Source organism: Diceros bicornis, chromosome 22 (genome assembly GCF_020826845.1).
Source record: "Diceros bicornis minor isolate mBicDic1 chromosome 22, mDicBic1.mat.cur, whole genome shotgun sequence".
In the NCBI taxonomy this organism is placed as follows: domain Eukaryota; kingdom Metazoa; phylum Chordata; class Mammalia; order Perissodactyla; family Rhinocerotidae; genus Diceros; species Diceros bicornis.
In genome coordinates, this window is record NC_080761.1 from 41,738,482 (window position 1) to 41,751,869 (window position 13,388).

Here is a 13,388-nt window from a genome sequence, read left to right on the forward strand (position 1 = left end):
GGTAATAATAGCAAACACCTATTCAGTGCTGACTATGTGCCAAGAACTGTTTTAAGAGCATTCTATTCTCACAACGATGCTCTTACTATCTCCCATTTCACAGAGAAAGAAAATGGAGAACAGAGAGGTTAAGTAGCTTGTCCAAAGTCACACAGCTGGTCAGTGGCAGATCTGGGATTTGAACTCATGTGGTCTGTCTCTGGAGACTCTGCTCTAAATGACTAAAGCATACTCCTTCTGTTTTAATATAACACACTATTATTTTTAGTTGATGCATTTTTTTTTGAATAGGTAATATAGTTAACTGGTTCAAAATTCAAAAGCTGCAGAAGGCTATGTACTGAAAGATGTATACAGAAGGCTACCTCTCACCCCACTTCCCCATCACCCAGGCCCCTGTGCTGGAGGTGATCAGCAATGACCAGTTTCTTCCCAAGCAAATGCTTATATATTATTATTTCTCTCCTTTTTTTCTCTTACACAAATATAGTATGCTGGGTGTAATTTGGCATGTTGCCTTTTTCACTTAACAACATATATTGAAGATCATTCCACATCAGTGCATGAAGAGCTTCCTCATTCTTTTTCTTTGTTTTTTTTGAAAGACTGCAGATGGTCTAAACTAGGGGTGGGCAAACTTCTCCTGTAAAGGGCCAGACAGTAAATATTTTAGGCTTTGTGGGCCATATGGTCTCTGTCACATATGCTGCTGCTGCATTTAAAAAAAAACCTTGAAAAATGTAAAAACATTCATGGCTCATGGGTCATACAAAAACAGGCTGCAGGCCAGATTTGGCCATGAATCACAGTTTGCTGATCCTCGAACCGTGAAGCTCTTAGCTCACTGCCCTGAATCCAGTCATCCACTCTGGCCCCTTCTTGACCATTCTGAATGAGCTATCTTCCTAGCACACAAATCTGATGCTGCCACTGCACCCTTTAAACCCTCCATGGCTCCCTACTCCCAAGAAAGTGAAGTCAGACTGCTCGGCAGTGCCTACAACACCCTTCACGATCCACGTACTTTTCCTCACCTCCACATCTACTGCACTGGTCCGTGCCACCATCAGCTCTGTGCCTCAACTCCTGCGGCAACCTCTTTGCCCCACTATTGCTATACAACTTCTTGCCACAAATCCAATCTCCACATTGCAGCCCCGGGGATCTTTCACAAGCGAAAATCACATCAGGGAACCTCCAATGGCTTGTTGCTGCTCTAGAAGAAAGTCAACTTCCTTATCATGGTCAACAAGGCAGGCCAGCTCTGCTTGGCTCTCCTGTCCAACTCCTTGCCACCATCCTCCCTCCCATCGGTCCCCACTCGCCAGCCACACTGACTTTTCTGTTCCTCAAACAAGCCAAGCTCATTTCTGCCTTTGTGGGTGCTGTTCCTGTGGCTGGCTCCTTCTTAAGTTGAGCCTCAGTTCAAATGCACTTCCTTAGTGAAGCCTTCCCTCATCTCCCAACATGAAGGGGCCTCTCCACTCGCCCTCCATCATGTCACCGTGCTTTGTTTTCTTCATGGCCCTTATGGCCATCTATAATTACATCTTGGTGTATATTTGCAGTCTCTCTGCTCTGCTAGAACACGTGGGCATCTCCAGTGCCCAGCACCTCACCTGACACATATTAGATGAACACTAAAGATTTTCTGATTGAACAGTTGAAGAATTTCAGCCCAATTGACCTTTCTGAGTGGATCTCTCCTCAATTCTCACCTTATATTTCACTCTCCAGTTCCACTGGCTTTCTCATCAATCACTAAACATGAATTTCCCTCTTAAGGTTTTTCCCCTTTGCATATGTTGTCATCTTGGCCATCTCCTCCTTCTCTGAGCGACAAACTCCTACTCACCCACCAACACCCAACTCAAATGTTACCTCTTCTAGGAAGCTTTTATACTTTCCCTTGCCAGGGTCAATCTCTTCCTCTGGCAGGCTCCCAGAGAACTTTGTACAGACCTCCATGATCACACTGGGCCATAATTATTTACCTACTACAAATGTTTATTTATTTACTTATTATACTCTAAATACCTCCAAACAATATATATATATTTCATTTTTTTAATGGATGTTTTTATTATTTATTTTTTGCTGAGGAAGATTGGCCTTGAGCTAAGATCAGTTGACAATCTTCCTCTTTTTGCTTGAGAAAGATTGGCCCTGAACTAACATCTGTGGCCAGTCTTCTTCTATTTTGTACGTGGGACGTTGCCCCGGCATGGCTTGCTGAGCGGTGCATAGGTCTGTGCCTGGGATCCGAATCTGCGAACTCCGGCCGCCAAAGGGGAGCACATGAACTTAACCACTACACCACTGGGCCGGTCCCTATATTTCATTTTCATTTTACCTACATTGAGCTTCTTCAGGGAAGAGACACCTTGAATGGTGTTTAAATGGTAAGTATGGACACATAATAATATAAATAGCAGAGTTTAGCTCTGTGCTAAGTGCTTAATGCACATTATCTCATGTCACTCTCCTAATAACCCTAATAAGGCAGGTACTATTATTATCTGTACTGTGCTAAAGCGAGGCTAGGTAATGTGCTCCTGGTGGATCTGGGCTTCCCCACCAGGCCGTCCTGCAGTCAGCTGGTGGGGCGGCTCTTGGAAGGCCTGTTCGCCCTTGAGCTCTCTGCGTATCAGGGTGATGCACAAAGCTGTCCTGTTTCCCTGTGTGACACCTGGGGGCATAACTCTGCTCAGAGAGGGGTCAGACGGGACTCTCACTCCCCTGCAGCAAGGTGTTCCCTCGTGGGGAGAACAGCTGTCCCTCTGCCAGCCAGATGGAGAGGCAGGATGACTAGGCTGCCCTCTGCACACCTGTGACTGTGCCATCCCCAAGGGCAGCCAGATGTCCTCGGGGCCTGCCTCCTGCTGCCACATACTGATTATCCATGTGGACATAAGCCGCTCTGCCTGCTCACCCTTGAGCTAATGCGAAGGGACCACAGGGCTCTGGGCAGGAGGGCGAGAGCCTAGAAGGCAGAGGAGACAAGGGCAGAAGGAGCTGCTGTTTCTTTATCCTTCCCTTTATTTTTTTCCAGCTTTACTGTAGTGTAATAGACAAAAGTGATATACATTTAAGGTGTACCACGTGATGATCCGATACAAGTATACCTTGTGAAAAGCACAGCAAAGAAAACCATCAACAAATGCAAAGACCACCTATGGAATGGGAGAAAACATTTGCAAGCCGTATACCTGATAAAGAGTATATATCCAAAATATATAAGGAAGCCATACAACTCAATAGCAAAAAAAACAAATAACCTGATTAAAAATGGGTAAAGGACCTGAATAGCTATTTTTCTAAAGAAGACATACAAATAGTCAACAGATACATGCAAATGTGCTCAACATCTTTACCCTTTCCTTTAAACGAAGAAATCTTCCTTGCATGTTTCTGTAGGGAATAAGGGTAACAAGCAACAATTAGCATGTTTTGTTCTAAGAAGTGCAGACTCCCTTGATTGCAGCGTATATCCTGGTGTAAAGGAGAAGAGAGTGCTGAGATAGATTCGCTGTAGTCTGGCTTCTATTTGTGGGCACTAGATAACTTTTCAGCTCACTGGGAAAATTCTGTCTAGAGCAGTGGGTCACAAACGCTAGGGTAGTGCTACTCAAAGTGTGGCCACGGACGAGCAGCATCAGAATCACCTGAGGGCTCATGAGAATTGCAGACTCTGGCTCCACTCCAGACCTGACAAATCAGAATCTGAATTTTAACATGATCTCCCAGGAAATTCATAAGCACATTAAAATTTGAGAAACACTGACCTAGGGTGCCTGATTAAACTGTGCGTTGGGGGCTCTACGCCTTAGAAATTCCGATTCACTTGATGAGGAGGAGATCCAGAACTCTAACAAGCACCCCCTACTTTCTGGTTCTGCCTACCTTTTTGAGCAACTGTGGTCCAGAGGCAGTGCTGTGTGGTGGATCTAGTACAGGCGCTGGATTTTGACAGGCCCAAGATCAAATCTGAGCCCTGCTACCTACAAGCTGGGTAATCTGGATTAACTACTTCATCTTGCTAATTTTTAGCTTCCTTAGTGATAAAATGGAGACGCTAAATGTCTATACCTTCGGCTGTGAGGTTTAAAGGTGCTAACATATGTAAAGTGTCTAGCCCCAAATCTGTGGCACATCGTGCGTGTAAATGTTAAGTATTATAACTATTAGATCAAACAGCTGTGTGTTGGTTGCACCATTGAACGGGGGACTGGGCCAGAGTGTATTGACTAATTTTAACTGCAGGAACAGGGAAGGCCAAAGGATGCTAACCGAAGTATGATGACTGTGGTTTCTCTGTTACTTAACCTTGACCTTAAAGACACAGAGAAAGGATTAAAGACTTAAAGACTGCAGCAGCTATTAAACTTTACCATCTATTAAGAATCACCTGGGAAGTGAGTTAAAATGCTGATTCCTGGGTGCTGCTTCCCAGAGATTTTGTTTCATCAGGTCTAGGGTATGGCCTGGGATCTCCATATTTATCCCCAGGAGAATTGATGCTTGAGTCATCCAATCTCATTCTGAGAAACAGTGGCTTAGACAATATGTGTATTTATTCAATAAATGAAGAGCTCGACGCATGTGGGGCCCTAGGCTGGTGCTGGGAAATAGACACAAGGATGAATGACTCTGCCTGGTCTGCCCCGCTGGGGGCTGGGGCCTCCGAGGAGAATGCTCCGAGGGTCTGTGCTGCTATGCTGGGACATTAATAAGAACAGTGAACAATTTCCAGAAGAGCAATGGAAAAAGCCATACCTGGGCTTCTGCAGCTTCAATGCTGTGGGAGAGATTTCCGTTTTGTACGGGTTCCGAAGCATCACTGGGAGGCGTCATTTCAACTTCTGTGCTGGTGCTGTTTGGGAGCTCGATTTTTTCTGTGATGTAATTTAGACACACACAAAGAAAGCAAATGGAGTCAATAGGGGTAAGAGCCATATTGGAAAGAACATCATAAAATGTTGGGTCAAAGGAGAAGACAGTGGTCTCTGAGGGGTGATAAGGCCCAAGGCTGGGATTGCGCCAAATGGCCAAGGATTTTTACGATTCTCTTGCATGGCTTTTAGCTTGCTCAGCCCTCCTCCTCTCTTTACTAGCTCTCTAGCTTCCTCACTCTGGCTTGATGTCTTAACTTGAGTGTCTTATCAGCTTCCACTGTTCTCTAGACTAGGCAAATTTACCAACTAGCCATTCAAGAACATGAACACAGACATTTTAAAACCAAAACCATACCCAATCTACACACTATTGTTTACACCAGGACCACACCCCTCAGATTTTTTTTATAGCAAGATCCTTTCTTTTGTACTATATTTGGGAAAGAATATTTGTTTGCTAGGGCCTCAGGAGACTTGAGTCTTAGGCTTTGCTCTGCCACTATTGGGCTGTCACCTTAGGCAAGTCCCTTCCTTCCTCTGGGTTTCAGGAACCTTATCAGTGAAATGAAGGGGTTCAACTGGTTGACCTCTAAGGCCCACTGCTTCCACCTCTAATTCTCTCGGGCTCAGCAAGGGGACAACTCCGCCAGTGCCTCGGTGGCCATGGGGAGGGCAGGATCGGGAACCCGGCTTTCTCGTAATGCCTGGAGAATGCTACTTAGCACATTTCACACCTGGGCCTCCTATTGCAGGCAAGGCAAGGGAGAACTGAGCGAGGAATAGAGGCAAAAGCCCGTATCATTCCTGAATGAGAGGTATCATCTGGCCCAAGTGAAGCCACGGCTCAGCAAGTGCAGATTCAAGTCTTCCTCTGAGTTGAGAAGTGACTCTAGGGTAATGGGTAAGCACTGGGACTCTGACACTGGGCATCTCAGAAGGCCTGGGTGCATACTCTGGCTCTTCTACTTATGCTGTGGGACTCATAGCAATGGAGTTAACCTCTCTGAGATTCAGCTTCCTCATCTGTGAAATTGAGGTGATGATGACACTAGTCCCCACTACTAGGACCACCACCAACAAGAACACGATCAGAACGTACACCTCCAAAGGCTAAATAAGAAAATGCATATAGAGCCCTCAGCACAGCGTCTGGCACAGAGCAAGAAAGCAAGAAACATAAACTATTCTGAGCCTCACTCCAGTACCTGCCTTGCACTAGAACGTTTGTTTTCAGGGCTCAGAGGAGCACCTCCAGGTGATCAGTGATTGGGCACCACCGAGGTCTGCCATGACTTCAGTGGGAGGAAATAAGAAGGTTCCTAGGCCCTCTGGCTGTGCTGGGTAAGTTGTGGATTTCAGGAAACAATGTGTGGTTCAGTGTCAGGGTTGCCAGGAGTATCAGAATGCTCCTCAGTATCAGATATGAGCAGTATCAGGCTGCTCACAGAGGATCAGAATGTTTTTTTCTAGCAACTTCAGAAGGACTAAATATTTCTATCACAGGTAAAATATTAGAAAATAATTTGAGAGTTACATAAATATTGTTGGGTTTGAAGTGGTCAAATTTTGGAAATCACAGGGAAACATTTATGTTTATTTATGTATTTAGTTGTGGAATACAGAAGCATAAATATATTCAAATATGGAAAGCCATACACACTCAAATTTATCTTTTCATGTTTTTAATAGTGACAGGGTTATGTATCTGATGTTCCGTCGTGCGTGGCTACGCCTAGTATGCTTGTTTCAGTTAAACTAAAAAATACTAAGTACCTTGGGAAATATTAAAACTGTGTTTTGGGTGTCTATTGGCTGAAGTGATACAACTTTAGGATCAGCCTGCAGTGGCCAAACTTGACCCTAGCAACATGAAACACTGGGTCCCAAGGTGTAGTCAAGATGTCCAAAAATAGACATGAACAGATGAGAAGAAACAACCTCCCGGGCAGAATATATAACATTTTAGCTTATTTCCTTCAAGTTTTTCTTTTCATACCCAACAGAATCTTGACTGTCTCTTGGCCAAAGATTTTCCCTGAGCTAGAAGTCAGGATAACAGGAGAGGCAGAAACTCTTCTAAAGAATGTCACGTATTTTGAGTGCAACACTGTTGAATTTTGTCTGCAGATAATTTTAGTTTCTTGGGCAATAGCATCGTTTATAGCATAGATCCAGATTAGGTTAAATTTAGTTGGAATTTATAATTAGTCAGCTATATATTACAGTTGCAGACAGGAGAGGGGGAACATCACGTTCCAAGTTAAAATAAGATGCCTGAATGTCATAATCTGGTCACACAGGAGCTCATAAAAAGTCAGCCAAAAGAGACTGGGGCTAGTACTGCTGAGTTCTTAGGAAAGGAGAGGCAGTGTCATCTCGCAGGGAATCTGCAGCTCAGTTTAGGAGTGACGAAGTGAACCATCTGGTAATTTAGTGGGTGTGGTGTAGGCAATGTCATAGGTATAAAATCTGGTTACCAGCAAGAATGTCAGAAGGGTACTCTCACCTTTTGTTAAATGTTAAATGACAAATGTGTGTGTGTGTATATGTGTGTGTGTGTGTGTGTGTGTGTGTGTGTGTCTTCTTTATGTGGAACCCCTGATATGAAATGATTTTCTACTCTTCAAGGGAGATGCCTGGTTAGGAGCTGGTTTTATTTCAGGTTCCTCACAGAATCATTTCACTCTTCTTGGAATTTCCCTCGAGTAGGTGGCATACTGTGTCCATTCATGCCCTCTACCCACCAGGGGAAATGGTCTCTTCCTGACACTCAGGAAAAGGCTGACTGCAGGGTCTGTGTCTGCCGTGAGTCAAGGGTGCCCACGCTGGGTCCTGCCTCTCTGCTCCCCTCCACGCGCTCCAGGCAAGGCGTGGGATGAAGTCTCTCTGCACTCACCCACGTGATTGGCAGCCCCATTCTGCCTCTCGTTCTCATCCACCTGGCATTTCTTCTTGGCGATCTTGTGGAGAATTGAAGCCTTTTCTCTGAACCTCCCTGAAGCAAGAGAAAATGGTGGAAAGGAGAGAGGATGAGGAGGAAGATAAAGAGAGGGCCTCATGGCAAACAATGAAGCACGGCAAAGCAGGCACGAGGCTCCCTGAGTTATGCTGCACAATAGCAGTGACCGCTCCTTTCTGTCCAACCCAAATGCCCTATGACCTGCATGAAGGCTACTTCCTTACCTTGGGGATTCTCCAGCCCAGTTCTCTACTGAGAATCTCAAACCGCCGGACGGCAGATGAAAGGTTGAACTTGGACCTCTTCCCTCCCTCCCAATTATCAATCATCACTAAAACTTCCCCTACTACTGAGATCCAAAACAGGTCCAGAGAAACAGAGCTGCTCTGACTCTCTCATGCTCATCCCAGAATTGGCTTTTGACAATGGAAAGCCAAGCCCCGGTGTCCCTTGATTTGACTTGGGTTTTCAAACATTTATTTTAATCCACACTGCAATTTCTAAATGAGTTGGGAGCATGCAGCACAGCTTTCCGAATTAGCTGAGTCAGCTGCAATGAAAGCATCAGGGAGGCAACTGATTCCATTTGGGGATTTAGGACAAAGAAAGATCAACTGAGCACAGCAAGTGAGGTCTGTCAGTGACGAGGTGCCTAGGGAAAGGTGCTGGAAAAAATACCATTCTCAAAGTAATCATTTAAAACAGCTGTACCACAAGTATAACGCTTCATTTCATCTCCATTATTGACATAATTAATGGGTAAATGCATGCAACAAGCACAGAAAAAAAGCATGCAAAAGTGTAGAGATTAGTGAACCATAGTATATTTTTCTTTCTCCTTTAATCCTTCACTTTTTTTCCCCTGGTAACATTCAAATTACAAAGGAGCCTCATTTTCAACTGACTGATTATTGCCTGGATTCAGATATGAAGAGTCCCTCAAAACACCACACCCCCACCATGTTCCCACTAGGCCTTTGTTGTTGGCTGGGTTCTCCAGCAGTGTATGAACAGGGGATCTCATTCTACTTTTCTAGTTAAACCCAAACCAAACCAAACCAAATCAAAACCCAAAATGTTTCTCTTGGAGAGTCTCTTCTCCCAGGACAGGACATGGCAGGTTGGCATCCACTTACTCTTCCCTCCTTGTGGATGGAAATCATGGGGTGTGCTCATGGTGGTGACTTGTGCGACTGGTTGGGAGTGACAGAAGCTGTAAACTAGAGTGGGACCAGTTGATGCCAATGGTGAAGGTGACACAGGACAGAGCCCTTTCTGCTCACAAGCTCCAATCGTCGTAAACCTAGACACCTTGCTACCACAAAGGCAGCCTCTAGGATAACAGTGCCTTAGTCCAGGCAATGAACGTGCACCATAGGGTACACTCTCGAAGGAAGTAGGAAGGGAAACACTGCACGGAGAAAGGGAGATCAGCATGTGGCTTGGGCTTCATAAGGAATGAGCAGGGAAGGATGAGGTGATGGGCACAGTGTCCATCCTGGAGGGAGGGTGAAGGTCAGCATTAGGTTCACCATGCTGGGAGGTATTTTGAATTTGGCTGTTTCTATTTAACCTCCAAAGGAAACTCTGGTAAGAAAAAGGGAAAAGAAAGAAAGCTTAGAGATTAGGAGAAGGAGGAGGTAAGAGTGAATAACAAAGGAAAGAGAAAGGAGAGAAATAGAAGAAACTCAAGGATGGAGGAGGTAGGCATGGGGCTGTGACTGTCTGGAGGCTGCCCGGGCAGCATCGATGCGAGACACTTTCCTGGCTGCCAAACCTAGTCTTATTTGGGAACCAGTTAGACAGATAATGAAGCTGGGTTCTCAGTACTCTACAGCCTTAAGCCTAAAGAGAGGCACTTCTTCTGGAAGGCAACTCTAAGAAGTCCTCAAATCATCTGCTGGAAAAGCCCAGAAGAGGAAACAGGAGGTTCTGAAGCATTTATAGAAGATAATGCTTCTACTAATAAAACTGTTTTGTGGTCTCAGGGTCAGTCTTTGAACTTAGAGCATTCTGCAGCTCTATGAAATAAACATGATCAATAATTGCTATTTTAACGTTATATTTAAAATAGTAACAAAGCAAGACAGCATTTAGAAGAGGATACAAATAAGCCTGCGGAAATAAAACCTGAAATAACCCTATCCAAGTAATGCCCCAAAGTCATGAATCATGGCAGAGAAAGTATTTGATAGAAACCAGCAAACTGCACATTGTTTGTGGTTACAAGATTATTTTCAGAGCTTAGATGGGTACCAGAGGGAAATGATCACAAAAGGGACCTAAAAGCATGGGAGGGTTCGGCCACTCTCTCTGCCGGGAAACGTCTTTCGAAACACTGTTGGCCACTGTCTGTCATGGGCTGGTTTCCCCAAATTCTCTAAAGGAGACCTGGGAGAATAGAGTAGGAAATGATTCTAGAATTGGGATTTCGTAGGTTCTCAAACATTTTCGCAGGTCAGGGAGAGTTTTCTAGATCGTGTGCTACCACTTTTCCACCGCGGCAGCACTTGGATTTTTTACGCTACTGAAAGGCGGGAGGGATTGGCCTTATTTGTTCTCTCTTGGAGTTGAGCCCTAGGGGCAGCAAGGCAAAGCTGCAAAGACTGGCTGGGGAGCTATCTTCTCCACCCGCTTCTTCACCTTCTTCAGTTCAACCTGTGTCCCAATTAGCTTGACCTGATTACCAGCCTGCACGCTGAGAGCTGACAATGGCTGCTCCATAGCCTAAAAGGATTTTCCCTTAAAGATTAGTTTCTAGAAAAGCAGCAGTTGAAGGCCTACCTTCAGAATTCAGCACACACGTGTGCTCCTTGAGGGTCGTGGGGCAGAGCCTGACACAGCAAGGCGTGCTCTTTCCAGCCCAATGGACACCCCTGGGATCCCCAAGGGCACCTTTTGAGGAAAGCTGTGAGGATGAGGCTAACAGGACAAGAGTGAGCATCAGGTCCCTGAGGCAGAAGCCAGCACAGAACCTGTGGTTCTCGAAGTGACCTCTGTGCCTTGGGGTAGGAAGGCATGGCACCTTTGGGACCTGTTCAGCCTGAAGCCACGAGCTGGGGAGAAACCACACAGGGTGTGTGTGTTGGGGACAGCACAGTATTGTGGTTAAATGGATGTGATTTAGAGGCAGGTAGATCTGGGATAAGCCCTGCCTCCTTCACTGACTCTGCTGGGTGAGTTTTGCTCAGTTCCTGACTATTTCTGAGCTTCAGTTTTCCCATCTGTTGAACAGGGATTCCAATGGCATTGGCTCATGAGTTAAATGCAAGGCTTAAGTAAGAAAATGTGTGTAAGGGGCTTATCACAACGCCTGGCATTGGAAGATGTCTATAAATAAGAGGAAAAGAAAAGCAAACCGGCAAAAAGCGTAGAGTCAACGGCGACATGGCCCTGAGTTGCTTTAGGAGAACTGTTGACATCTTCTCTTTTCTGAGTCCACATCCGCAGGATTGGGGAATAGCCACATCCAGACCCCACAGTTTAAGCATCCCAGGGGCCTTGTCGCATGGGTGGTCAGGTTTCAGTGAGTCTGCCAAAGTCAGTTCCAAAACTAAATAGGAAAAGGCTCACCTTAGATCTCCTGAAACTGAGGAGGTCAAGGTGATGGGGCTGGCCTCCTGTGTTTTAAACATTGAAACCCTTGCAATCTTAAAAAGGAAAGATGATGATCAGCTTTCTCCCATCACCTGTGAGGGCTGACTACAGGCGAAGAACTGATGCCGCTGCACACGGATTTGGGTGGCTCAGAAGAACTTCCTGATGCACAAGGATTTTAACTCCTCTGTGTCGCAGGCTCAGAATTTTAAAATGGGAATAACAAGAACACTCATCTCATATAAGCGTTGGAAGGCTCAACGGGTTAACACACATCAGGTATTTAGATGGCCTCGGACATAGAGTGAATGCTCAAGAACTGTTACTCAGAAAGGGTTGCTATTATTACGGAAGTGAATGACTACATTCTTTCCATAAGTTACTGAAAATAAAAAGACTGACTTCAAAATAGAATTGATGCTTAGCAGGCTCAGGTGCAGGAGACCTTGGCGGTAGAGGCGTTGCTTTGATAAATTATTTTTAGGCATGGATTCTGCACGGGCATAAAGGTTGACACCGAGGGACAGATCTAAGAAACAACTGTAGCTTTGTGCCTGCAGGGAGACAATGAAGACATTTCTGAGTACTTTCAAAGTGTGGGAAGGAGTGATTTTTAACATGTTTTAAGGCAACCTTAAAAAATACACTGTGTGTCGGTGTAAATCCTTAAAGCGTTGAATTTTTATATAGCAACTGATATTTGTACACTTAAAATCTCAAAATAGCAAACTCTGCTCAAATCGTGAGGCACCTACGTCAAAACCTAGCGCACAATTTTAATATAGTTGAGCTGGGTCTGAAATTTGCAAAGAACGCCAGCTGAGTGTCCCCAGGAGAGTGTGTGTTGAGGGGGCGGTGGGGAAATGTGTGGAAGGAAAAGATCAAAGCATAAGGGCCTCATGTGAACAAGAACAAATTTTGAAAAACAACCAGGAATCAAAATCTTTGACCCAATCATAGATTGGGTCTGACTTAAACAGAAGCCCCAAGGTGCATTGCAAAATAGCCTTTGGAGGATCTGTTCACTCAAAAGAAATGAATTTTGCTGGTGTTCTGCTGTTAATCAATTAAAACAACCCCTGGAAATTTCTTCACCTCTTTGCCATCAAGCCTGTAACAGGCAGCATTACACAGGAACCCTTTGGGTTGGTAATCAGATTAGCTTCTGGCTGCCACAGAACATTCTGAGCATCAGTGATACAGAAGAGACTGGACCAAGGAGATCTGGAGACACAACCTCGCTGAACAGACCTTGGTTTGGAAGAAGAAAAAAGATGAAACAGAAGGGAAAACTTGAAAATAATGTTTTTGAATCTATTTTTGTGTTTTCAGTTTCGCCTTTCCTGTCTCTGTCTTTGAAGTTTATGGCTTGGCATGGAGCTTAAAAAGCAAAAGTGCACCTGAACTTTCCTCCTGTTTATTTCGTGCCTTTTTTATCCTGGAAGCATAGACTCAAGTCAAACATCCTGGGCTCCTCTCTTTCACACCCCACATGCTATCCATGAGCAAATCTGTTGTCTCTACTTTCAAAATATTTCAGAATCTGACCACTTCTCCCCCCTTATTCCCAACCAGCATCAGGCCTGGCAGGAACAATTCTGCTGGTCTCCTAGCTGGTCGCCCTTCCACTTTTACCCGTCTACCCACCCCCAGCTGGTCTCATCTCAGCATCCTTAGTGATCAGTCAATCAGATCATGCCACTCCCTTCTCTGTGCCAAATCCTGCAGTGGCTTCCCAAGTCAAAGGGAAAGCCAGAGTCTTTACAATGACCAATGAGGCTCACCTCGACCACCAGGCCTTGTCCCCTCCCCTTCTCCTAGCTTATTCTGCTCCAGCCACGCTGGCCTCCTTGCTGTTTCTGGGAAACACTGTGCACTGTCCTACCACAGAGTCATGGCATTTGCTGGTCCCTCTACCTGGAAAGTTCTTCCCTCAG

At 45.1% G+C, this 13,388-nt stretch overlaps 1 protein-coding gene across 3 annotated transcripts in view; it reads right to left on the reverse strand.

Moving 5' to 3' along the window:
- The window catches only part of SLC24A2 (solute carrier family 24 member 2), a 242,887-nt gene that overhangs the window by 42,703 nt on the left and 186,796 nt on the right, over window positions 1–13,388 (reverse strand). For all 3 annotated transcript variants that reach the window (XM_058565878.1, XM_058565877.1, XM_058565876.1), the window contains 2 exons: window positions 7,792–7,890; window positions 4,777–4,895 (listed from right to left, as the gene is read on the reverse strand). In XM_058565878.1, the coding sequence (XP_058421861.1) occupies window positions 4,777–4,895; window positions 7,792–7,890 (218 nt within the window). The remainder of the gene's footprint in view (window positions 1–4,776; window positions 4,896–7,791; window positions 7,891–13,388) is intronic.